Source organism: Heloderma suspectum, chromosome 13 (assembly GCF_057233095.1).
Source record: "Heloderma suspectum isolate Gila_16-S chromosome 13, 16-S_ref, whole genome shotgun sequence".
NCBI classification, from domain to species: domain Eukaryota; kingdom Metazoa; phylum Chordata; class Lepidosauria; order Squamata; family Helodermatidae; genus Heloderma; species Heloderma suspectum.
Genome location: NC_139470.1, coordinates 27420164 through 27445546, shown reverse-complemented (window position 1 = coordinate 27445546; position 25383 = coordinate 27420164). Strand labels below are relative to the sequence as shown.

Here is a 25383-nt window from a genome sequence, read left to right as displayed (position 1 = left end):
TATTCAAATTATTGACCTAAAGTATATTTTACTGATAGACATTTAGGGTGCAATCCTATGGAGAGAGCTGTCAGCCTCCGAACTTGGAAGCTGATGACTATCTGATGCAGGACGTATTTCGCCTGTCTAGCCGGGGAACTTCAGAGCAGGCGTGGGGGGAAACCCCATGGCGCATAGGAAGCTGTGTAACACAGCTTCCATGGTCACTTCCCCACCCCCAGACTTCCCCTTTTTCCGAGCACAGAAACATAGCCAGCATGGAGAAAACCGCGCCGGCTACAAGGGGCCGGGAATGTGGTTTCGGTTCCCAGAACCTGAAAAATCCTGTGGCCCTCTAGACAGCGTCTAGTGGCCATAAGATTGCTCCCTTATGCTCAGATTTCCCTAAGCTCCACCCCACAAACTTAGGGAAGTTTATTTCCCTAAACCTCCTTACAAATAGGAACAGATGCTATACACCACTCTTCCTCTGCCTCCAGTTTTCCTGCTCCCAGGATGAGTCTGATGTTTCACGGGCTACTTGCTGATGTTCCCTCTGGTCAGGCAGTAAATAGGAACCTAAAACATGTTATGTATATCTCGGTTTGCTCATAAAATTATCGTGTTTGGTACATTAAATGTAAAAGTATATTCAGACAGTAATTACACATTTACTGAGTTTACTTTTAAATGTTTTTAAACATAATAATTTTATGAGCAAACCAAGTTATACATAAAATAACTTTAGGAACAGAAAGGCTGCTTTATGTTCCTAAAGCAGCCTTCCCCAAACTAGTGCCCTCCAGATGTTTTGGACAACAATGCCCAGCATTCCTGATGGGAGCTGAAGTCCAAAATATCTGGAGGGCACCAGGTTGCGGAAGGCTGTGCTAAGGCAGCAAATGACTTTAGATCTGTAAAGAGTGCTTTAAAAAAAGTATTGCTTATTTTTCCATTTTTCCCAAAATTTCAATTTTTTTCCGAAAGGCCCCGGAAAAAAAGGTATTTTTCCATGGCCTCAAAATTTCCCATCTCTATGGCAGGCATGTCTTCTTTTGATTGATCTTAACTAAGCTGCTCTGGGAGCTTGTTTGGCAGAAGAGCAGGGATGTTGTTGTTCAGTCGTGTCAGACTCTTCGTGACCCCCTGGACCATAGCACGCCAGGCCTTCCTGTCCTGCGCTCTCTCCCGGAGCGTGCTCAAGTTCATATTCATTGCATCGGTGATGCTATCTAGCCATCTCATCCTCTGCCGTCCCCTTCTCCTTTTGCCTTCAGTCTTTCCCAGCATCAGGGTCTTTTCCAGAGAGTTTTCTCTTCGCATTAGGTGGCCAAAATATTTGAGCTTCAGCTTCAGTATCTGTCCTTCCAATGAGCACTCAGGGTTGATTTCCTTTAGGATGGACTGATTTGACCTTGTAGTCCAGGGGACTTGTAAGAGTCTTCTCCAGCACCACAGTTCGAAAGCAAGAGCAGGGATAAAAATGCTTAAAATAATCATAAGAGGTAGAATGTATCCAATGAGGCGTGTGCAGAACTTTCCAGTGGCCAGGGTCAGGTATGTCTGCTCCCACCCCTTAACAGCACTCACATGCGGCCACCCCAAGCGACAGCCCCCCCCCCCATACCTTATACCAGGGTGAACAACTTTTCTGGCCCTGTGGGCTGCATCAGGTGTCTGCTGAGGTGGCATGGGCTGCACATGTTTGTGCATGCACATACAACTCATCCCCCCCCCCCCATACTCAAATCCAGCTTCTGACCAAGAGTGTTTCAGAGGCCTGGCACCTGCTTTGATCAGATAAAATCAACACTCCGCCCAGAAACCTCAGTTCTCAACCCACCCTGTGATGCAGGAATCCTGGTTCCTAGCCATTCTCCCTCCTCTAATCCACTCGCTTGCTGAAGGATTCCAACATCCTGTTACCTGGGATGGTTGCAGGAAAAAAACAAGGTGGGGAGGGAGGAAAAGATGTTCTAGGAACAGGCTGTATGGTTTTTGCCATAGTTCCTAAAGTTTTTGCCATAGTTCCTAGGAAGAAGGCATAATAAGCCTTGGAGCACTGCTTGCAAGGATGCTCCAGAACCATAGAGCCCATTCCTACAGCATTTTCCCTTTTCCCCTGGTTTTTTTCTGGGGGACCACCAGGCAGGGCTTGGGGGGTTGCCTGTGGCCCACACTTTTTGCACCTCTGCAAGGCAACATAGAAACGCACTCACTAGCAGATACAATCAATTTCCATTCTCTTCTTTGGCCAGACGTAGCCATACAGACAAAGTAGCTCTGTCTCAAAACCAACGCACATTTTATTAAAATTTCTCATCTTCAAGATAACTGAAAAATCAAGGATGAAGGGGGATCAAAAGTGCTATGTCTTTTCTGGATAGTCCAGCAGGACTCGGGTTTCACTGTGAGCCAAGGGTGGACACGTCCGTTAGGAAAATATTTTGCAGGCCACCAGTTTCCGATATCACCCGAGCACTCCAACTTTAGGCAGAGAGGTCCTAAAGAAAGGGCTGGACGAGGTGGGTAGCCTTCCTCTTAGCTCTCTCTCTGGCTCTGGAACAAGCCACAGGTGCAACTGAAACCACCTTGCTGTGCAAGATCAAACAAAAAAACAGAAGCAAAGAACTCGTTACATAAACTGCTTATGAAACTTGTGCAGGATTTTCGTACATTCAGAACTAGAGCCATGGCGGTGGCTGGCTTCAGATGTCCTTCATATGTCACAGGCACCTGTGCTGGCAAAGTAAACGAAGCGGGTGGATTAACTGTTTAAGGCAATCCATTAGCAGCAAACTGGGGTGGAGAAAGCCTGTTGGAGGCCTGATGGGTAGACGACTCATCTCCCCGACGCAATTTCTGCTTGTTTGTCATGCGTGCGATTGAGATGCCGTTCGTGGAGCTGCAAAAACCACCACCGCCAAAACCCTAGATAGAGCTGGTGGTGCTCGATGGGCCACAGGTCGTGCAGGCCAGGTCTGCAAGGAAGTGTGTCACACCATCCTCCGTGAACACGTGGAATTCACCACAAGAGGTGGTGAGGGGCAGTAAACCTGGGGGGCTTTAAAGAAAGGGGAAGGGGGCGAGAAAAATTAATAGAGGATAGGCTTAATAGCGACCATTAGCCATGGTAGTTGAGTGGAGCCTCCATGGACGAGGCAGCATACCGCTGCATAACAGGAACGGGATAAACGCTGGGGCAGGGCTGTTGCCTTCAGACCCCGCTGGCCCTGGATGGAAGCAAAAATGCTGGACTAGGTGACCCTTGGTCTGATCCAGCAAAGCAATGCTTAAACCAGCTTTCCCCAAACTGAAGCCTGCTAGATGTCTTGGACTACAACTTCCATCAAGGGCATTGCTCAGCCTGGGTCTGTGGGACCCTGGCTTGGTTCTACAGCCCAGGGCTCGCGGTGTCCATTGGTGCCGATGGAAGGTTCTTTTCTTAGCTTAATTGCTGTGTGTGTGTGTGTGTGTGTGTGTGTGTGTGTGTGTGAGAGAGAGAGAGTGAGTGAGAGAGAGAGAGAGAGAGAGAGAGCTGCTCATAAAAACACTCCTGTCCCCCTTTTTTCACACCACTGCTAATTCATTGTCATTAAAGAGAAACTACTAATTTGGGATGATCTGGAGTGGGCCGCAAATGAATTGAAGATTTTATTTTATTTGTCATGATTTGGATGAGAAATTAATTTACTGGCTTTGCCTTCTGAGAAATTTAAATAAATGCTATTTCCCCCTAAATTTACATATATATTAGCATATGCAGATTCACACAGATTTGCCCCCAATCTTTTAAGTGCTTAGCAATGCTCCCTGTTCCCATGATCCTCCAGCCAGCTAGGCTGCCTGGGGGGTTATGGGAGTTGTCATCCAATACATCTAGAGGGCACCAAGTTAGGGAAGGCTTAAATTCATCCTCCTCCCACCCACTCCACTTGCACCATAGGGTCTAAAGCATCATGTAAACACAGAGGCAGGCTGCCCCAACTGTCTCCCGTCAGACTAACAATCTAAACTGGCACAAAACTAGAGAGAAGACAGCTGATCCCAAATATTGGTCATATAAATTCCAACTCTCCACTGCCACAAACTTTGCCGTACCAATCCTACACACCGCTAATAGATGCCATTTGGAAAGGGCCAATACGGCAGCAACTGCCTCAAGGCCAAAATCATCCAGCTGTTAGCCTCACCCCAACTAAGTCCCGAAACCTCACGTATCCTATCCTTGAAGAGTTCATTCTGCTATCTTGCTTGAGCAAATACCCCTCCCAACGGCACTCGCTCTTCTGCTTGTGTGGAGCAAATTCCATCAGGCATGGTTAATTCTGAGCTGCTTTGTTTTGTCTTCCAGCTGCTGGATTTCCTCTTCTGATTTCTTGTCTGGAAGTAGCACCTCCACCGTGTAACTGACTTTCTTAGCATGGATGTAGCTATACGTGTTGTCAAACCTCAGGACATCTGCATGGGGGCAGAGGAGAGAAATAGAGCAAGTCACACATCAGGATGGCCAACTTTTCTTCACAAATGGTTTAGAAACCAGGAAGACCACAAAGCAATCTCTTTCCCTTGGGGAAGGAAGTCCCTGAAAGCTGAGACTATGTCTCCCTCACAGTGATGTGGGGTGAGGTAGAAATTTTCCCCTTGCTCTATTTTTCCACAGGATAGGTACGTAACTTTAGAAGTGGCCCAGTCTGCTGTTTTAGCAGCTAAACATAGACAGCACTTAGTACACATAGCAGGGATGGCGATCCCTCCTGATGTTGTTGGACTACAACTCCCATCATCCCTGACCACTGGCCATGCTTATTGGGTCTGATGGATGTTGATGTCCAACAACATCCAGACAGCCACAAATTCCCCACCCCTAGGACAGAAGATCTAGCAGACTGAAGGGGTAACAGTCAAAATGTCTTATGTTCTGGGCGTGGTTTGCAGCTAATCTTATTACAGAATATTAAGGATGCTGGAGAAATCCGCCACGGACTCCCAAGAATCTGACCACTGGAATCTGCAGTGGACCGGCACCCTCTGGTGCATCTGCCATAGTTCACGGGACGGCTCTCCAGCTGTCTAAAAGGCACGATAAGCTAATGGCAGTCACCATTAGCATAAGACGGGAAAATTACAGCCATAAATTGCATAGTTTATGGCATTTGCGGCTGTAAAGAACTTCCTTCTACATAAATTGTGGTGTAAAAGCCTGCAATTTACACAGAAGTACTTTACGGCCGTAAATGCCGAAAATGACGCAATTTACGGTTGTAATTCTCCCGTGATAGGCTAACGGCGTCTACCATTAACCTATCGAACTTTTTAGACAGCCAGTGAGCCTCCCCACAAACTATGGTGGGCGTGCCAGGGCTCTGGGGAAATCTGCAGGGCCCTAAGTGGCCCAGACCTTCCTGCAGCAGACCCACCCCCTCTGGGACTGGACACTGGGGGGGTCCACCCATCCCTACAGAATATAATGTATATTTTATATGTTTTATGTGCTACATTGTGAAGGCTTATTACTTACTACCATCAAGTTATTTTTCTATGAAAAAAATCCCATTTCTAAAAATCAATTGTTTCACAAAATTAATTAGTAGTAGGGATGTCAGAGAATTTTGCCACGAATCTTGGGGAGGCCGAATGCCAGCGCATTTGGCCCCCTGAAATTGGTGGCGAAACAGTCTGTGCCCCCCCCCCGGGATGGGACTTACCTTGGGTGAATCTTCCTGGCGGCGGCGGCTGGTCTTCCGACCGGCTGCTACCGCCGCCATTTCCAGTAAACAAAAAACAAAAAAATGTGATAGGCTACGTAAAGATTTACGTAGCCTATCATGGCTAGATTTTTAAAAAATACCGTGATAGGCTACGTAAATCTTTACGTAGCTTATCACGGCTGAGTAAAAAACAAACAAACGCGCGTACGCAAATGGCGGCACCCGTGGGCGCCACCATTTGCGTTCCTTATTTTGGCACGTCTAGTCTACGTAAACATTTACGTAGACTACGGCAAAAATAAGGGGAACGCAAATAGCGTAGCGTCTATGCTATTTGCGTTCCCCTTATTTTCGCCGTAGTCTACGTAAATGTTTACGTAGACTAGACATGCCAAAATAAGGGACGCAAATGGCGGCGCCCATGGGTGCCGCCATTTGCGTACGCGCGTGTGTTTTTTTTACTCAGCCATGATAGGCTACGTAAACATTTACGTAGCCTATAACGGCTGACTGCAGGGACACAAACGGCGGCGGCTACGGCCACCGCCATTTGCGGACCCGGCCAGCCAGGATTTGGGAGGGGAGGGACGGAGCGCTTTCCCCCCCCGGGCCAGAATTTCGGGGGGGGGGATGGCGCGCCTCCCCCCCGGCCAGAATTTCGGGGGGGGGGAGGGACAGAGCGCCTCCCCCCCCCGGCCAGAATTTCGGGGAGAGGGACAGAGCGCCTCCCCCCCACCTCGAATCACATTTCGTTAAAAGGTAAGTGACTTTCGTACACCCCTAATTAGTAGCCTAACTCATGAATACGTATACTCCCAGTCTCAGAATGGGTAGATTGAAAGCTTTTAAAGTTTTCTACCTCAGCCACTGAATTGTTTCGAGTCAGCCCGGTGCATGACAGAAGTTTAGCTGGAGGGCTAACAGCCCCAGCCAATGCAAGCAACAGCTCAGCCAATGCAAGCAACTGAAGACCGAGATGTGCCAAATATTCATGAAAATATGTTGTACAAAAAGTGATATACTGAGCGCTACATTACTTTTTTTTTTTTTTAAGTGTTGTTAGGACAAATGAAACGCGCAACGAAAAAAGGTTCTCATGAAATCCTATGCAGAGTAAGTTACATCCCTGCAGGTTAACCAAACAGTGTGGGATGGATGATAAGGGAGACTGCAGCAGACTTACAGACACCGGCATCTGCACAGGTGAGCGAGCCATCTTCAGGCACCAGGTGGGCATTGTAGCGCTGGTTCAAATGCACTTCAGTCATCTCACCAGCGTGCTGACGAGACCCAACTTTGGTCTTCAGGTAGACGCCGAAGCCTATATCAGCACCCTCTGACATGAACTGCCATCTGTGAGGAGGGGAAGTGGCGGGGAGAGGGTAAGTGTTGGAAGCTGCAGGCCCTTGGTCCACCTAGCCCAATACTGTCAGCGCTGACTGGCAGCAAAGGCTCTCCAGGGTTCCAGGCAGGAGTTTTTCCTGCCCTACCTGGAAATGCCGGGGATCGAACCTGGGACCTTCCGCATGCAAAGCAGGGGCTGTACCACTGAGCTACGTTCCCTCCCCGAAAGCTTAAAAAAAATAGGGAGAACCATCATGCAGTCCTCCCCTGGCTTAGACACACACAGCCCAGGACAGTTTTTTTTAAAACCATCGTTAAGTGATATTTGCGTAAACTACATCTCATTTCAGACCTAGAAGGGGAAAAAGGGAAGGGTCTGCAAACCTGCTGGGGAAGACATCGGTGAGCTGGGGGGGGGAGCGGGGGGAGAGAAGAGGAGGAACAGTAGTAGTGTGGAACTGGCCCGTCATCCCTTGCGGCAGGCAAGCACAGAGTGACCTTGGGTTTAAAGCCTTGGTCCTTGTATGTGAGAGAGGGAGCACAGTGTAGTAGTTATAGCATCAGACTAGGGCTGGGGAGATCTGGGTTCAAATCCCCACTCACTGATGAAGCTCACTGGGTGATCTTGGGCAGTTACTCCCTCTCAGCCTAATCTACCTCACATGGTTGTTATAGGGACAAAGAGGTGGCGAGGGGGAGAGAACCTCATCCTGAGCAACTTGAAGAATGGATAAAAATGTAATCAGTTAAAATATGTACATAAAATATGTACATGGCTTCCCCCCCACCCCCACCCTGGAATCAACCGCCTTTGGCTCACCCTTGCTATTTAGTCCCTGCCTTGGCTTACCTAAGGACACAGCCTGGAAAAAGGATCTCGTATTCCACCTGCTGGGAGGACCCCCGGTTCACCATCACTGAATGTTCATACTGTTGCTTCAGCTGGTCCCGCACGTAGTATTTCTTGGGGACCTCACCCCCATAATTGAGCTGCACATGAGACCACATCAGTGTGAGAGTGGGGCTGGGGGCTACCAGAATAAGACCTGCCTGACCATTCTCCCCCGTTGCTCTTCCCGCCATGCTCTCAACATTCTCCGTGTCCATCGAGCTCTGAAAGCGTCTCTTCTCCCACATCCAAATAAGGGTCATCGGTACTGAGGTGCTCTGGGCCTAACCCCTTCCAAGATGCCAAAACAGACAGCCATGGCATCTGCCAAGCATTGGTCCCGGGTTGAGAGACGAGGCCTCCACCAACTGGCTAGCCTGGATGAAAGGAGGGCGGTTTTCTGAGCAGCCAGAAATCATCAGGCTGCAGCAGGGGCAAACAAGAAAAATAGGGCTACTGTCGGCCTACCTAAGAAGCCAGCTACACTCCAGTTGTATCTCGCCTTATGCTCTGTCCTATGAATTGTGAACTCGGCTTCCCCATCTGGACTCCAACCCTCTCTGCTTCCCCCAGTTCAGGCAACGTGACTCTCTGGCTGGCCCTGCAAGAGCTCAGGTCCTGAGCAACCAATGAATGCCCGTACCTTGGTCTTACATTTGGGGTCCCCATCTGGGTCGGTGAGAGTCCCCCCATATTCCACAGGGATCTCATCAGGGTCAATGTGCTTTTGCAAGACCTCCTTCCAGTTAGCTAGCGGAAAGGGAAAAATGGGTTACCATTTTTCAACAGAACTATTTTCTAAGCATGCAGATGGACCAGACAGCTGCTCTCCCCCAAGGCTTGTGAAAATCTTAAAGGCTTTTGACATTTACTGTGAGAATATGGAACTTATAAAATATATGGTTTCCACAACTGGAATTGACCATTTCTCTGCAATCCCCACGTGTGGCAAGCCATCAAGGGATGCACAAGGCTTCTAGTGATGAGGAAAGGGGGTTTCTGTGCCCTGCATAACTCCATGTGACTAGCAGAAGCAAGGGACAAAGAAGAGGAAATTACGTCCATGTTGTCTTAATTTATGTAACCTGCACAAGAGGCATTTTTTTTAAGTGCAGAGTGTACAACAGCCTTACTAAAAACTTGCTCTGAGCAATTTGCTGAAGATCAAAAAGGAAGAGATGAAGATGAGATTATCTCCTCTGCTGTGAAGACAGACTTGATTAGAACAGGGCTGCCACTGCCCTTAGGCCTGCCCCAAGTGACAGATTTCAGGATACCCTGAAAAAAGGCAGCCAATTTTATTGTTGTTATGGTTTTTTATCACATGGGGGCACCATTTGTATTTTCTGCTTCAGCCAGCCAATTATCTTGGATCGTCTTAAGACAAAAGACAAAGGGGTGCAAACAGAGACCGGAACCAATGTGGGTTAAGGGGTGGGCTGAATCCCTTTCTGACATTCTTCAGGCTCCAGGCTAGCTGCCAGATCTAGGCAACTGTAGTACAAATCAGAAATGGCAGCCCTAGCTAGGCCTGGTTTTCTCCCTTGCCCAACTTCCCAATTTGGCCCTGCCATCACTGAGCAACTTCCTGTCAGGAAGCACCCCCGAATGAATGGCCAGAATCCGTCTTGCACCCTGAAAGCTTCCCTTGGTGTCTCTCCCCTTTCCCGTGCCCCACTCCTTGGCAAAACTGTTGAAGAGGTCAGTGGCCTTGCGGTGGCATTCAAGCAGACACTGTGTCACTGACACAGGGAGGCCTCCGGAGGCAAACATTCCTCTTGCCAACCAGGTAAGCCAAAAGCAGCAGGAATTTCCAAGAGTCCACAGTGTAGAACAGCCATGCTCCCTCCACCCCAGCGAGATTGTCTACGAACAGCTTTCCTAGTCCCAATTCTGGCCAGTGTCCCACTGCCAAGCCATGGCTAGACTGGGATGCTTGAGGACAGCGTAACATACTAGGGTGCCAGCACAGCACTTCAGGGTTCCCTTCCCCAACAAAACTGAACGTAGATCTCGTAGAATCATAGGGCTGGAAGGGGTCTACAACACCAAGAAGTCCAACCCCCTGCTCAGTGCAGGAAGCCTGATTCCCAGGCGGTCTCCCATCCAAGTGCTAAGCAGGGTCACACAGGAGACAGTCAGGTGTGTATTTGGTATTTGTACTCGTGAAACGTTGCACTGGGTGGTCAGAACTATTTATTAATTTATTTACAAGATTTATTAGCTGCCTTTCAGGGAAAACCCTCCCATGGCGGCCTATAAAGTTTAAAACAATGAGTAAAAATTAAAATACAATAGTAACTACTAACTAAGCAAGCTTGCTGAGCAATTGGGTAGGAACACCGCTTACGTATATTTTTCTTTATACCTCAGTAATACGTAAAAGGGTTAAGACTTGGTTTTAAAGAACAGCAAGCTAAGCATTCAGGGAAGAGCCCTAGAATATCAAGGGAGGGGTTGAAACCCTTTCTGTGTCTCAGTTTTGCTCCCATCGAACTCTGGATCAGAGTTATAAGCAACTTAGTGCTGGTTCCCTGAATGGATTCATTCATGCTGCCCAGAATACAGAGCGGCTACTCCAGGGTCCAAACAGAGAGGATACTGGCCAGGCAGCAAGACCCAGCAGGTGTGGCTGGGGAACTTGCTGGAGTTTCCCTCTAGCACAAGAAGCAGGGAGAGATTCTACAGGAAGAAGAAAACAAGCCAGCATCATAAGCCAAGGCACGGATTTCTGATTCCCAATTGTTAACAACAGCTGCAGCGCAATGACGCCCCCATACCCTAAATCAGGGGTGGGCAACTGGTGGCCCTCCAGACATTTTGGCCTTCAACTCCCATCCATCAGCTGTCACTATTGACTATGCTGGCTAGGCCTGACAGGAGTTGTAGGCCAAAACATGCAGAGGGCCACCAGTTGCCCACCCTTGCCCTAAATTATACTGTTGTAATGAAGAAAGTTGAGGGATAACTAGGAGTAGGAGGAGTAGAAATGTGAGCTGCATTCAGTTCTGCTCCTCAAAACAAATCCCTGAGCTGAGAATTCTATCATTCTAAGTCATTCGCACCAGCTCTGGCTGGCGGGTCTCAGTTCTAGTAAAAAAACAAAATGGATCCCATGAGCCTGAAGTCTGCTCACCCCTCCTCGAGGAGGAGCTTTATTCGGCTCCGGTTCTGTTCACTGTGTGTGTGCACAATCCCAAGAAAGAAATGGGTGTACCTCAGGTGAAAGCCACCTAGGTTGGAGAAGATTCTGTTCCACACATACTACATCTTATTCTGATACCAGAGGTATAGAGGGAAGCTGCACACTGAACAAAACGTTGAGAATTCTTATTTATTCCCCATGGCTGGCTGGAGAATGCTGGCAATTGCAGGACTTCTTTCACGCTAAATATGCATAAGATTGTACCTTTCATTGCCTTTACTTGCCGCGTTCTTTTTGGTGCACCCTCTTTTATTCCTGGTTGCAGCAAGAAACGATGGCACCAGCAAAAGCAGGCGCTACTCACCTCCTAAGACAACCATCTTCTTGCGAGTATCTTCGCTCAGTAAGTGTTTTACCAGGTTGTAAGCCACGGGGAATAGCCTGGGAGCTGTAGCGGGGGAGAAAAAAACCCAAGTGTTTGGCAGTAGGAGGGAGATTCACATTATCTAAGCCCATGTGCCAGGTCCAGGGAAGGGTTTACCTTTAATAATAAAGATGCATTTAAGGGACTCAGGATAATTCTCTTCAAACATGGCAAGAAGCTGAAAGTGCAGAAAAGCAAAATCAAGACAGAACGTTTGGAGGAGACCCTCAGTCACTCTAGCCCACATCTACTCCATCGAACAGCAATATAGGGTTTAGGAATGCAACACTCAATGCTCATGGTCATGCTGAAAAGATACAAAATGGAGCTGCCAGTATGCGTTCAGTGTGTAAAAGGTTGGCTTTGGACCTCTACCAAGCACTAATCACGCTGAGTCAGGCAAATCTGCCAGCCTTAGTTCTTACAGTTAGTAAAATGGGAAAAGCTATTGCAAGGATGAGCACAACACTGTTTCATCACTTTTTTTTTTTTGCAAATTAAAAGAACAGTATTACTCAGGGATGGGGAACCACCATGGGCTGGAGTTGGCCCACAAGGGTTCCCTACCTTGCCCACCAGCTTCTTCCCCAGGCTCCGTCCCTCTCCCAGCAGGAAAAAGCTCTGATCAGCTGCTGATCGGAGAGAAGAGCTTTTCCCTGCAAGGGAGAGGGGGCCAGGTCTGTGGGGAAGCAGCGGAGTGATTCAGTCCTGCTTACTTGTGGACAGACATGCTGCTCATCTTTACTTACTTCTGAGTAGACATGCAGAGGCTTGATCCTCCCTATTTCTGAGTAGGCTTAAAATCAGTAATAATCTGATTTTTATTATTACAGTTGGTCACAGGTGGAAAGCATCCCCGCCCCCCTCGGGACCTTTCCCAGGTTGAAGTTCAGCCCTGGGGCTGAAAAAAATACTCCCCACCCCTGGTATAAGTGATTACATAGCAGTGGCAGACGCTGCTGCATTAAAGGCTCTTTCAAAAGCCCAATAACCTTAGTTTGGTTTACTTATTTCTTTAAAACCAAGCTTGTAGCTCGGAAGCTGCCTTATGCAGACCGTTGACTCATCTAGCTCAGTAGACTTCAGGATTTGAGACAAAGGTCTTTCCCAGCCCTGCCGGGAGACATGAGAGATTGAACCTGGAACCTTCTGCACGCAAAGGAGGGGTTCTGCCACTGAGCTATAGGCCCCTCTCTATACAAAAAGATCTTCAGGAATGGCAACTGCAGGACCCAAAGTTTAAGAAATGAACTATACATTCAGAAATGTCAGGTGGCACAGCCCTCCCGAGACCATACGGATTTGCGGAATGCAAACAACCCACCATGCTATTGACTGCTCATGTTTAACACATACACACAAAATGATCCCCTATCTCAGGGGTGCAGAACCTCTTTCAGCCCGAGGGCGGAATTCCATTTTGGAGAAGCACTCGGGGGCTGCATTCCAGTGGTGGGCGGGGCCAAACTACAAAATATACTGCCATATTGTAGCTTAAAGCTCTTACAGCCACTAACAAGAATTTGGTGAGGTATTCCAACCTTTTAAAGTAGGAGAAAGGGCACTGCACAAACATCAGGAAACTACCAAATGATCAATGTTTTGGGGAAAGGGATGGGGCCCTATGGGGGCCCCTGGAGGACTGGATCTGGCCCCCAGGCCGTAAGTTCTGCCCCCCTGCCCAACCTGCATTATTAAGCGGCACAGTCCAATCTAAAGAGGGTTGAACCCCCTTACTCTTTGCAAAGCTCCAGTTCGTTTTAAATTGTGCTTGCACAGGAGAGCTTCCCAGCCGATTGTGTGCCCTAAGCTTAATGCGACAAACCAAGCGGCATTGGTCCAAAGATACAGAAGCCCGCTCAATCTACAGACCAACCACACCGGGGACAGATTTCTCGCCACATGACACACAGGCCTCCTCACAACCCTTACCTCTCCATAGGCATCAACGGCCGGCTTCCAGAGATGCTTCAAGCCAAGCCCTTCAAAATCATAGATCATCATGATGGTTTCAATCTTCCTCCCAACCTAAATAAATAAGCAAAAACAAAGATGAGGGAGACAAGAGAAAATTAAGAACATGTTTTAAACAGAAACACCTGCAGCCATTATTTTATTTATTTATTTATTTATTCATTTCATTTCTATACCGCCCAATAGCCGAAGCTCTCTGGGCGGTTCACAAAAACTAAAACCAAACAACACACAATAAAACAATTTAAAATATATAGAACATTAAAACCACAATATAACAATACAACCACAATAAAACCTAGCAGCAGTGCAGGAGTTTAAAATACAGATTTAAAACAGCAAAGATAAAAATTTAGAAATTTTTCTACATCAGTCTTTCCCAACCTGACGCCATCCAGATAGATTGGGCTACAACTTGGGAGTTGGATTACGGGAGTTGTAGTCCAATCTATCTGGAAGGCGCCAGGTTGGGGAAGACTGACCCACATATTTAAATTTAGTAACGGAGGATTCTACCCCACCTTTGAACACTGGCATGCGGATGGTGGCTAACGCTGTAGGAAACAGTTACAGCCATTCAATACAAAACTAACATACGTCAGAATAATCACAGTGAACATTATTTATTGTTCATGGAGAGCTTTCAGGCAGGGATATCTCAAGGAATGCGGCCCTGTTCAATTCCTTGCAAAAAGGGTCGGACAACTCAGCCTGTTGTCACCCCTTCCTCCTGCCCGCAAACCTTAACCTCAGGGCAGGGGAAAGGGAAGCACAGCAGCAGCGGCACTAACATACAGAGCATTTTGTCTCCTGCTCAGGAAATAGGCTGCTTTGAGTGTCCATAACGCTGCCTCCCCTTCTCCTGCTCCAGGGAAGGTCTGTCAGCCCTGGGGTGGCAGGGAATTTCCCGCTGGTTCAGACTAAAGAGCCATCTCGACCACCCAGCTGCCCTCGGCAATTCCACAAGCAGAAGATGAAGGCAAGAGCGCCCCCCTGTTGGTCCCCAACATACTTGGAGGTACAATGCCTCTGCGCATGAAGGTTCCATGTGGCTATCATGGCTCAATAGCCTTTGAGAGATTACTTCTCCATGAATTTGCTATTCTACTTTTTCTCAAGCCATTTCCCTTTCCACTCTAAGCCAAAGGCGCACAAACATGTCGCCCATGAAGGCATACATACATTTGCACAGACATCCCAGCAATCCTGACAAAGATCGCTATTTCATCGTTGCTAACAGCAGGGAGAGAGTGATCCATATGAGGATCTCTGCGGCAGGGAGGAGAGAGTACTGGGGTGGGGGTGGGAAATTCAGTGGTGGTGGGAGGGTCAAGCCATGATCACATCTTATCGCAGTGAGTTCCAACAGGTGCCATTAGAGTAGCGCCTGAATGCCAAGGCTCATGTTCGGCATTGTGTCCAAAGGCTGAGATGTTCAAATGGCATTCTTTTAAAATGCAAGAACATTTACGTTTTTAGCAGCAGCAGTTCCACTGCAGAATTCTGTTTACCACAGAAACATGCTACAGGGCAGCATTCTCCATTGAAATGTACGCTTATCTGGGGGCATTTAATTTGTTTTGTTTGCCTTCTCCTAGTGAGAGTCATGCCCTGGCCTGATGAGTTTATCACCAGGAGGGTTGATCACCACTTTCTCTTAAGAGTTTTAAAGCATAACTAAACACAAAGGAAAAAATGGGGCTGAAGATGGGCGGGGGGGGGGACAGAGAAAATGAAAACGCACACAAAAGACATAGGTCGTAAGGGTGCTCTCGGACTGTGAGGTCCTAGCGTTATCAATCAAAAGACACTGTGCAGCTATTCTATCTTTTCCTTGTAATGGTTTTTTTGTGGTAAGAAACAAGATGGAACCAGCAGTGAGAAAGTGCGGGAGGGCTGCAAGTGGAAGATGACACTGTTATTTGGACCCCCATAAAATCCCATGAATTAGGCAGAGCGACTGCATGATAAAGGCATTATCTGGAAGCATCCAAAGTCTCTTCCAGCTGGCAGGCTAGGCTTAAAATTGTGTCTGAAAAGGCTACCGCGGTATTTTTCACAAAAGCAAAGCAGGATACTTTGTTAGAGCCCCAATGGCAGAGACACATTCAGGCTCTCCAGGCCAGGTACGGCTGCCTCACTTTCAGAGTCTGCTTGTCACACAGCTCCCGCATCATCTCACAGTCCTGGAACTTTTTCTTGAGCAAATCTTGTTTTGAAGCCGAGAAGAGGATCCCTTTGGCATCGAGAGGCCCAATGATCTCATACCAGATGGGGCAGCCATCCAGGTCAAAACCACATCTTCCCCCAGTCATGTACTTCTCGATAACCTATGGGGAATACACAGATACAGGTAGCAGTACAGGTGCCCAGCTGATCCTGTGTTGCAGGGATGCAAAAAAATCTAGAGCAGGATCAGACACTCAGATGACAGAAAGTAACAAGGGACTCACCTCTGGGGCGCACCATTTGGTAATATGCTCAGCATCCATCTGCTTCCGCACCTCAACGTGCTGTTTGAAAGGAAGGCAAAAAAGAAGAAGAATGCTAGTGTAAGAGAGGGCAACGCATCAGATCTTGAAGCAGAGTAGAACACTTTTCTATTTTCTGCTGTTCGGTACATTGTAAGTCAAAATCAGTGTTTGCACAACAGTATTGAGCGAAACCGGTATTCGGAGCAGTGGAAGCAAAATCCTTAAAATGTTGAGACTTCTCTCCAGAACACCCTAATTTACCACTTACCAGGCTTCTAGACCAGGCTTCCACCCTCCAAATGTGCTGGACTACAACTCCCATAATCCCCTGCCAGCATGGCCAACACATCTAGAGGGCAACAAGCTGAGAAATGCTGCCATTCTGTCTGGGGATGATGAGAAATGTAGGTTGGGGAAGGCTGGTCTAGACATACTGGTTAGGCCGCAGAGGTTTCCAACCTGTTTGGGCTGGTGGGCACATTTGGAATTTTGACAGTGTCATGGGCACTCTCACAAATGGCTGCCATAGGGGTACCTTACCCATTCATAAAATGGCTGCCCTGGTGGGCGTGGTCAGTCACAAAATGCTCATTTCCCAGAAGGCAACCAGTGAGGCTACAAGAAAAGTAACTTGCCCAGGAACCCAAATACAAGGCAGAGGTCAGATTTGAGCTCTAAAACACAAAACCACTCTTTTGAACCCAAGTAAAGTTGGTGCTGGAGGACAACACTTTGCCTTGCAGCAAGCCTGTCTTTCCAGGAGGGGCAAGAATCATAGAATGGCAGGGCTGGAAGGGGCCTACAAGGCCATCGAGTCCAACCCCCTGCTCAATGCAGGAATCCAAGTCAGAGCATCCCCGACAGATGGCTGTCCAGCCCCGTCTTGAATGCCTCCAGTGTGGGAGAGCCCACCACCGCCCCAGGTAATTGGTTCCATTGTCATATTGCTCTAACAGGACGTTTTTCCTGATGTTCAGCCGGAATCTGGCTTCCTGTCACTTGAGCCCATTATTCCGTGTCCTGCACTCTGGGATGATCGAGAAGAGATCCTGGCCTTCCTCTCTGTGACAACCTTTCAAGGACTTGAAGAGCACTATCCTATCTCCCCTCAGTCTTCTCAAGGCTAAACAGGCCCAGTTATTTCAGTCTCTCCTCATAGGGCTTTGTTTCCAGTCCCGAATCATCTTCGTTGCCCTCCTCTGAACCCTCTCCAGCTTGTCTGCATCCTTCTTAAAGTGTGGTGCCCAGAACTGGACACCGTACTCAAGACGAGGCCTAACCAGTGCTGAGTAGAGGGGAACTAGTACTTCCCGGGATTTGGAAGCTATACTTGTATTAATGCAGCCCAAAAGAGCATTTGCCTTTTTTGCAGACACAACAAATGAATCTCTTACCTTCCGGAGCATGGCTTCGGATTTCTGCAAGTCGAAACACCTGGCTGCAACAAGATCACAGAGGTTTTTTATTTATTTAATTGCATTTCTATACCGCCCAGTAGCCAAAGCTCTCTGGGCGGTTCACAAAAATTAAAACCACAAAGTGCAGCATAAAATACAACCCTAATATTCTACCTGTTTAAAAAGGTCCAGCACCTAGATGCAGCAGTTGTTGGTAAGCAACATCTTTGTAGGCATTTCCAGATTTACACACTTCTGCAAGGCCAGCCCTTCTGTCAGTCAAGCAAGGTAGCTAAATTTTGAACCCATGTTTAAGAGAGCAGCAAAGTACCACATTAATTGTTTATCTTTTTTTTTTACTGCTAGGGAAGACAGGGGCACTAAAAGGAATTTTCTGCCCCAGTACCAAAATACGTTGAACCTATTTGGATCGCTTTAAGTTGGGCAAACCTTTTTTTAACATCAAGCAACAGCTGGGGGGGGTGTGTGTGTGCAGATTACAGTTTCCCGCTGCCCCGGTCCTAACGAAAAATTCCCCACACCAAAGTTGCTATTTGCATCGAGAGGGAGGCTCCCGAGGGTGCCAATGGCAGCTTCCCTCCCTGGGGGGCAGGTTTTCATCAGGACTCCCCCTCCCCACATCCTGTAAGCACAATCAGACCCTCCCCTCTCCCCCACCAGCAGTGATCTGCAGTAAACAAAGATTCATCCAACATACAGTGACTTCTTTAGTGTCACAAGCAGTTTGCCTGAGTCTTAACTTCCTTTCTTTATTCTGTGCTGCTTTGCCATCATTCCTTCCAATGGCAAAATCAGCTGGTAAGTACTGTCGGGACTGTAGCCAGAAACAGAGCCACTGAGAAACAAGGGGAAGGTATCAGCAGACTTGGGAGAAGTAGGCTTGCAGAAGTAGAAAAAAAAATTAAGGGGAAAAAACCCTAACAGGCCACAAAAGACCCCCAAACAGCCCAATCGGGGATGAACACACTCAATGGCCAGGTAACACTGAGGCTCTATTGGGGGTGGGGGGATCTAATGGAGTATCCTGGAAACGGGTATGGCTGGCTGGAATCCTGAGCAAGGAGCGTTCTACACTGCAACTCTTGGGGGCTGCGGGCAATCAGGGCCCGGCCAAAATACAAAAAAATCCCAGCATGTAGCTTAACGCTCTTAGTGCCAGGAGGCATTTCAAACTTTTAGAATTGGGACGGGGGGCTGCACAAAAGCCAAAAAACCACCAAACGATCGATGGTCGGGGAAGAGAGTGGGGGTGGGAGAAAGGGGGCACAGTCCTCTGGAGAACCATGGAGGGCCAGATTTGGCCCCCAGGCCTAGGTTTCCCCACCTTGCTGTAGTATGAATGTTTTCATACCAATCAGGGTAACCCTAAAGTAATTCTCACCACAAGTGCAAACAGAAATCGAATACCTTATTCTCATTTAAGCAAACAAGTGTGTGTGGGGTGGGGTGAATGCCTTGAGGCCTAGATTGTCATTCTTCAACTTCAGAAAGTAAAGTTTCTAGCCCCCACTGTCACACAGAAGGTTTGAATACATGTGAGAAGAGTCTGTTCATAGCTCAGGGGTTGGGAGACAGAATGCTCACAGCTTCATGCCCTGGCTTACGGTGACACAAAAGTGACCACAAATTTCCACAGCTTGGCCTACGGTTTCCTTTATGGTCTTTTTATAATGCTGTAACTACACTTACTACGTAGTTACTATACTTTAGCAGCCAGTTCAACCTGTTTAACCGCTAGACTGCAGGCATTCACAGGCTGTAGCAACCTCTAACTGCTGGAGGACAAGGAGGAGGGGAAAGGCAGATAGGACTAAAATTATCTGGATGTTAGCACAACCTTATCTCCCCTCCATGACCTGTGATCTTCTTCTAATTGCTGAAAAAGCCCTCTCGCTTGTGTCTTATCTTTCAGGCAGAGGGATTCCAGGGCAGAGTCTCACCATGCAGAACTCGTCCTAATATGAGTCTGTAAAACCTGATGGAGAAACATTGAACAGGCCACACTTCGCAACCTGGCCCGGACCTTGGATACAACAGGATCAAAGGCAGCGGCGGGGAGGGGTGGGATTGCACAGAAACTCAGGTATGCCTCCTCTGGCATTCGTGGATTTCTACAGCTGCATACCTCTTCCTCTCCATTCAAGCCAGGAAATATCACTTCACTTACTTGTATGGAGAAACTGGAAGGATCTGCAAGGAGGTAGCAAACAAAACAGAACTGGAGTGCGAAAACCTGACTGTTGAGTTTATTAAAAATTGTCTTCATGGGCACTTTTGCAAACTTCCTCTTTTTGCTTTCAGCCTGCATGGAGGCAAGCCATCAGGGTGGCAGGAAAGATGTATGCAAATGTGTATAATGTTACTGAGCATTTATACACTACACGGAGTGCTTCATGTATATGTTATCTCTGCAACCAGTGTGGGGTGGCATTTAGAATCTTAAACTTGGACTGGAGAGAGCCAAGTTCAAATCTTCATTCAGCTATGAAGTTCTCACTGGATGAAAAGTATTTTTACTTCTATACTGAATTTTTAAACGTTTAAATTTTAAACTGTATTTTATCATCTGTATTTTACTGTCTTGTATTTTATGGTTTTAATTGTTGCGAACTGTCCAGGGAGCTTCGCCTCCTGGGCGGTATAAAAATGGAATAAATAAATAAATAAATAAATAAATAAATAAATAAATTCAGCCACTCACTTCCTCTCAGCCTAACCTACTTCTCAGGGTTGTTGTGAGGATAAATCGGGGACAAAGAAAACCACCACGATGTGGCTTGCCCTGAGCTCCTTGGAGGAAATGTGGGACTGAAGTGAAATAAATATAATTAATAACATAAATAAGTCAGGGACGTCCTTAACCACTACGCTAGGTTTTGGCATGTGGCTGTGTTTTGCTCGCCTCTGCTTCCCTGGAGCGTTCCATCACTGCTCCCCCAAGGGTACCGACTGGGCGTCAGAATAACCAGGGCCTCAGGCTCACATACTCCCTCTTCCCTCTCCTCCTCCCATCAGTGGTGTAGTGGTAAATTTTGAAGTGCAGGTGCTCATCATCACAGCCCCTCATAGCCCCACCCCCTAGGAGAGACCAAAAATGCAGGCTGCTGCACTGATCCAGGTGAACAAACCACTTCTACCAGTTTTCATCTCCACCAGGAGCAAGTCTTTTGTAAAGCTAATGGGTCTTTATTGCCCATGCAAGACCAAGCCACTCAAAAATACTTTGCATCATAATAGGGAACAATATATTGTTGCTTGGAAAATTCATTTCCCCCCAGCTATGGTGAGGATTGCAGCTAAACTCACAGACAACAGGGAATTCTGACCAAGCCACTCAAAAATACTTTCAATCATAATAAAAAGGTAAAGGTAAAGGTGTCCCCAACCAGTCATGTCCGACTCTAGGGTGTGGTGCTCATCTCCATTTCTAAGCCGAAGAGCCAGCGCTGTCCGAAGACGCTTCCGTGGTCATGTGGCCGGCATGACTGAACACCGAGGAGCACGGAACGCTGTTACCTTTCCTGCCGAAGCGGCACCTATTTATCTACTTGCAATTTCTTGCTTTCAAACTGCTAGGTTGGCAGAAGCTGGGACTGAAGACGGGAGCTCACTCCGTCACGCAGCACTCGGGTCTCGAACTGCTGTCCTGCCGACCTTCCAGTCTGCAATTCAGCATCTTAACCACTAAGCCACTGCGGCCCCTTTTTTATTATTATTATGCATCTTAATAGGGAACAATATACTGTTGCTTGGAAAATTCATTTTCCCCCAGCTATGGTGAGGATTGCAGCTAAAGTCAGAGACAGCAGGGAATTCTGACGGGGTGGTAGATGACATCAGTGCCCCCGCTAATAAAGTGCCGGTGCTTCATCCCTGCAAACCCTGGCTCTTCTACACCACTGCCTTCCATGCCACTGCAACGAGGAACGGGCTTGCTTTGGAGTAATCACGGTATGCCATGTTGCTCAATCCAAAAAACACAGTGGTTCATCTTAACTATGGCTAGCTTAAACACGCCAAAGCCATCAACTATGGTTTGGAATTCACTTGTTTGAAACTAAACGCAGTTAAGATCAACCACAGTTTGCTGGGTTCAGACAACACAGCAAGCTGCGGTTAAGGAAAAAACAGAAGCAGAAGTTTCTGACTCTTTGTAGCCATGCCAGAAGAAGAGATGGGAAGCAGGACTCACAAGCAGAAGGTTCGCTGTGGTCCAAATGTGGTTATTTTCAAAAATAAATACATAAAATACTGCTTCCTTGAATGTGCCATTTTTTTTAGATATATGAAAGCTAGATATACCACCCAGAGAGCGCCGGCTATTGGGTGGTATAGAAATAGAAAAATATATAAATAATAAATAGATATACTGGTCAGAAGATTCAGATTTGCTTTTTTTGGTGCAGAATTAGAGCCCCCTTTGGACGGACACTTGAGGATTTCTTTTGGTGTGCATTTCAACCTGATTCTCACCTGAGGAGTTAGTGCACAAGTTGGAATGTGGTTATTCTTTAGATTTTGCACATCCCTGAATTTTACAACGCAATACTCATATAAAACGTGTCCACTGAGAGAAAATAAATTTATAAATGTGTATTTTAAAAGAAAATGTTCAAAACACATATTTAAATAGAAATTTTCTTTCTTTTTCTAAAATCGCGGATTACCGAGGAAATAGGATGGATTATGAATGAACACATGCAAAGCTGACATGGATCAGAAATTGACTGTTCCATCCCAATCCCTTTGCACTTAATTTTTTTTTGTAATGCACTGACTTGACACAGCCCTGGCTACGTCTACACCTCTTTTACATGTATTTATCTATTACATTTCTATACCGTCGCATAGCCGAAGCTCTCTGGGCAGTTCACAAAAATTAAAACCCCAAGGTACAGCGTAAAACAATATAAAATATAAAAGCTTAAAACAATATAAAAGTACAACCAGAATAAAACCTAGCAGCAACGCAGAGGTTTAACATACTGATTTTAAACAGCAGAGCTAAAAGACTAGAATGCTAAAATACTGGGAAAATAAAAAGGTCTCCCACCTGTCGCCAAAAGGAATACAATGTGGGTGCCAGGCGAACCTCTCTAGGGAGCTCATTCCACAGCTGGGGAGCCTCAGCAGAAAAGGCCCACTTCCTGGTAGCCACCCACCTCACTTCCTTTGGCAGGGACTCCTGGAGAAGGACCGCTGAGGATGATCTTAGGGTCCGGGCAGGCACATATGGGAGGAGGCGATCCTTCAGATAACCAGACCACAAGCCATTTGGGGCTTTGAATGTCAACACCAGCACTTTGTATCGGGCTCAGAAATGGACTGGCAGCCAATGCGGCTGGAAAAGTACTGGCGTAATGTGATCAGATTAGTCGTTAAAAATTTCGCTGCCTTATTTTGGATCAGCTGAAGTTTCCAGACCATTTTCAAAGGCAGCCCCATGTATAACGCGTTACAGTAATCCAAACGAGAGTTATCAGAGCATGGAGAACAGTAGCTAGGCTATCTCTGTCCAGATGCCATAGCTGGTATATCAGCCTAAATTACATCAACACAATTTATCTGGATTGAATCAACTGAGCACTTAGTAATCTTGGCCCAGCCTTGGAATTCTGCAATATACCTGCATCTATATGGACCCGTTGTCTTTAAATTGCCTGGCACAGGAGTCACCGGCAGGCCGTGCTGTGGTTTTTGGACTTTAACAGACAGAGAGAAGAAAGTGCAAGTGAACAAGTCCTGGGTGATAAAAACGGCTCTCAGTCCATCCCAGTTGGGGAAGATAAATCCCTCTCCTCCACCTTGTGATTTCAGCAATATCCTGCTACTCTCTCCGTATCAGCCTCCAGCATGGAATGGCTCAGTTGATACTCCGAGAACTCAGGTGCAAGCCTGAGACGGTCATGATACCAAGAAAAGGTCTTTGTTCAAGTGGGCACATTTAAAGAGCTCTGCGCATGGCTGTGATGGTGCATCTTGCTGCAGATTAGTTTCTATTTGGAAAAAACTTTCTGGTTTGAAAGTGCCTCGCAAAGGCCCCCACAAGCCTGAGGAACTGCCAAGGACGATTTCCCGTGGCCACAGGGTGGGGGTAGGAGGCACTTTGCAACAGGAGAGGTATGGGGTTTGTGGGGGTGCTTAACCCTTCCCCTGCAGATTGCTTTTTACCTTAGCCCTCCCCTCCCAGTTCATTTTATATATATCAGTGTTCCAGACCAGTGTTAACCAAACACAAATCTGAACCGAAGGGGTGAGAAAGAGGGGAGAATTTCAAGAAAAAGGTGTCTGGCAAGGGAAGGGTTGGGGACTCCTTCCCCCTAATCCTCTCTGCTGCAAACTATCCCCACCCCAGCCCCAGCCCCGCCCCACACACACACACACACACACACACACACACACAACTGTACTATCGTTGCATATGAAGACCGAAATGTACAATCTGGCTCCTGCCATTGCTCACTCTGTTGCAGAAAAGAAAATTAGTGCAGCCATCATTCATTCGCATGTTATAAATATTCAAATCGACACAACCTTAGACTGTCTTGCCTAACACAGAGGCTATGCTAAAAAAGGAAAGAAAGATGCCTGGTTGGAAGTACCCTAGATGTGGCAATAAAAGGAAGAACTGCTTTCAGTAGCAAGATGCAGTATAGAAAAATGTGCTTGCATCCAGGCAACACTTATACATAGACAGTTTCTCTTGTGGTATTTGAATATTAGTGAAGATCTATTAAATTTACTGTTTCAGTTTCTCGCAATCATCCCTTTTACAGGATTGGGTTTTTTTGGTTTGCATGTTTGTTCCATCAAAGGTCTGGGGGCCATGCGGCGGGTGGGGAGAAGAAATTTAAGATGTGTTGCTTCCCCTACCCCATCACTGCATCATTATGTTAAGAAAAGCTACACCCACTGAATTTCTGTCTGGCATGCAGCTGGTAAAGACAAAGAAGCCTTACCAAAAAAGGAAAGAGAAATCGATTCCAAGCACACCTACTTCGAAGGAAGCCTTTTGAAATTAGAACAAGCCTCTAAGTAAGTGTGCTTAAGAAGGGGTGGCAGGCAACATAATTGGCTTATGCATTGTCTGCTTGGATTTATAACGTTTATTCTGTTTGTGTTGAGTCCCCTTCCCTTTTCTGTTCATATAAGGATGCTGGGCTGTATGCTTCTGCCCTGGTCCAAAGAAAGATCCTTTGGACACTGTTCAAAGTAGGCCAGTACAACATACTTACTCCAGTTACATTGCCATCTGATGCCTTCCTCAGACTAACATGCTCTGTTGAACTTATTTGCAAAACTGACAAGGGAAGATGGGAGACCCTACCGATCCTGGGCCACAGCAATATCTTACATGCATGCCCAAACTGTGCTGTCCTAGGCAGCCACCTAAGGATGGCTACTAATGAGGACATCCTTGTATAGCGCAAACAATCCCCCGGCCTTCCTCTTACCTCGGAGCCATTTCAAGATGTAGTAGTCGTCTTGGGCAGGGAGCCTCGGGATGATATCTTTGATGTTCTCACGGAACTAAGAAAAAGGAAATATGGTGGTGGAGATTAGGATCCCTTTTTGGGGGTTGGCTCTCATACTTTTGCGTCAATCCTACCTACGCTTTTCTGGGAGAATGCCCAAATGAACACAGCAGGACTAACTTCCAAATAAACAGATAGGAGTGTGCTGTTAGAAACATGCTTGAGCACTGTTTCATTTCTCTGTGCAGTGAGTGGCAGCCAAGTGCGTGAACAGAGTCCACCCCACAAAAAACCATTGTGACCAAGACAATATGAGAGATTCTCTCTGTGATGGTCCCATTCACACATGGGATCCATCACTGGATGTTGCAGTCATCGATGCTGTCTGCACATAACGACAGGCCATTGGTTAAATAAACCACAGGCTGTTGGGGATGAGCAAGACAGAGAGCGTGCGTTGCCTGCAGCAGCATGCCCACCACGTCCATTTTTACTCCACAACCCATGACTGACTTGTTCATAAGTTGTGGACCATGACATCAAAACCTGG

The 25383-nt window shown here is 47.0% G+C and overlaps 1 protein-coding gene across 2 annotated transcripts in view; it reads right to left on the bottom strand.

Moving 5' to 3' along the window:
- Positions 1-2261: 2261 nt before the first annotated feature.
- SEC14L2 (SEC14 like lipid binding 2) overlaps positions 2262-25383 on the bottom strand; it is a 38525-nt gene continuing 15403 nt past the window's right edge. Inside the window, exons 2-13 of one of the 2 annotated variants that reach the window (XR_014785704.1) lie at positions 24813-24888; positions 17335-17378; positions 15920-15979; positions 15608-15796; positions 13425-13520; positions 11610-11670; positions 11433-11516; positions 8567-8673; positions 7885-8024; positions 6874-7043; positions 4173-4440; positions 2263-2574 (exon numbers count right to left, since the gene is read on the bottom strand). Coding sequence is in view for 1 of the 2 variants with exons in the window: in XM_084819434.1 (XP_084675560.1) it covers positions 4292-4440; positions 6874-7043; positions 7885-8024; positions 8567-8673; positions 11433-11516; positions 11610-11670; positions 13425-13520; positions 15608-15796; positions 15920-15979; positions 17335-17378; positions 24813-24888 (1176 nt within the window). In the remaining variant the exon portion in view is untranslated. Of the gene's footprint in view, positions 4441-6873; positions 7044-7884; positions 8025-8566; positions 8674-11432; positions 11517-11609; positions 11671-13424; positions 13521-15607; positions 15797-15919; positions 15980-17334; positions 17379-24812; positions 24889-25383 lie in introns of both variants that reach the window. The other variant, XM_084819434.1, reaches the window with a different exon arrangement.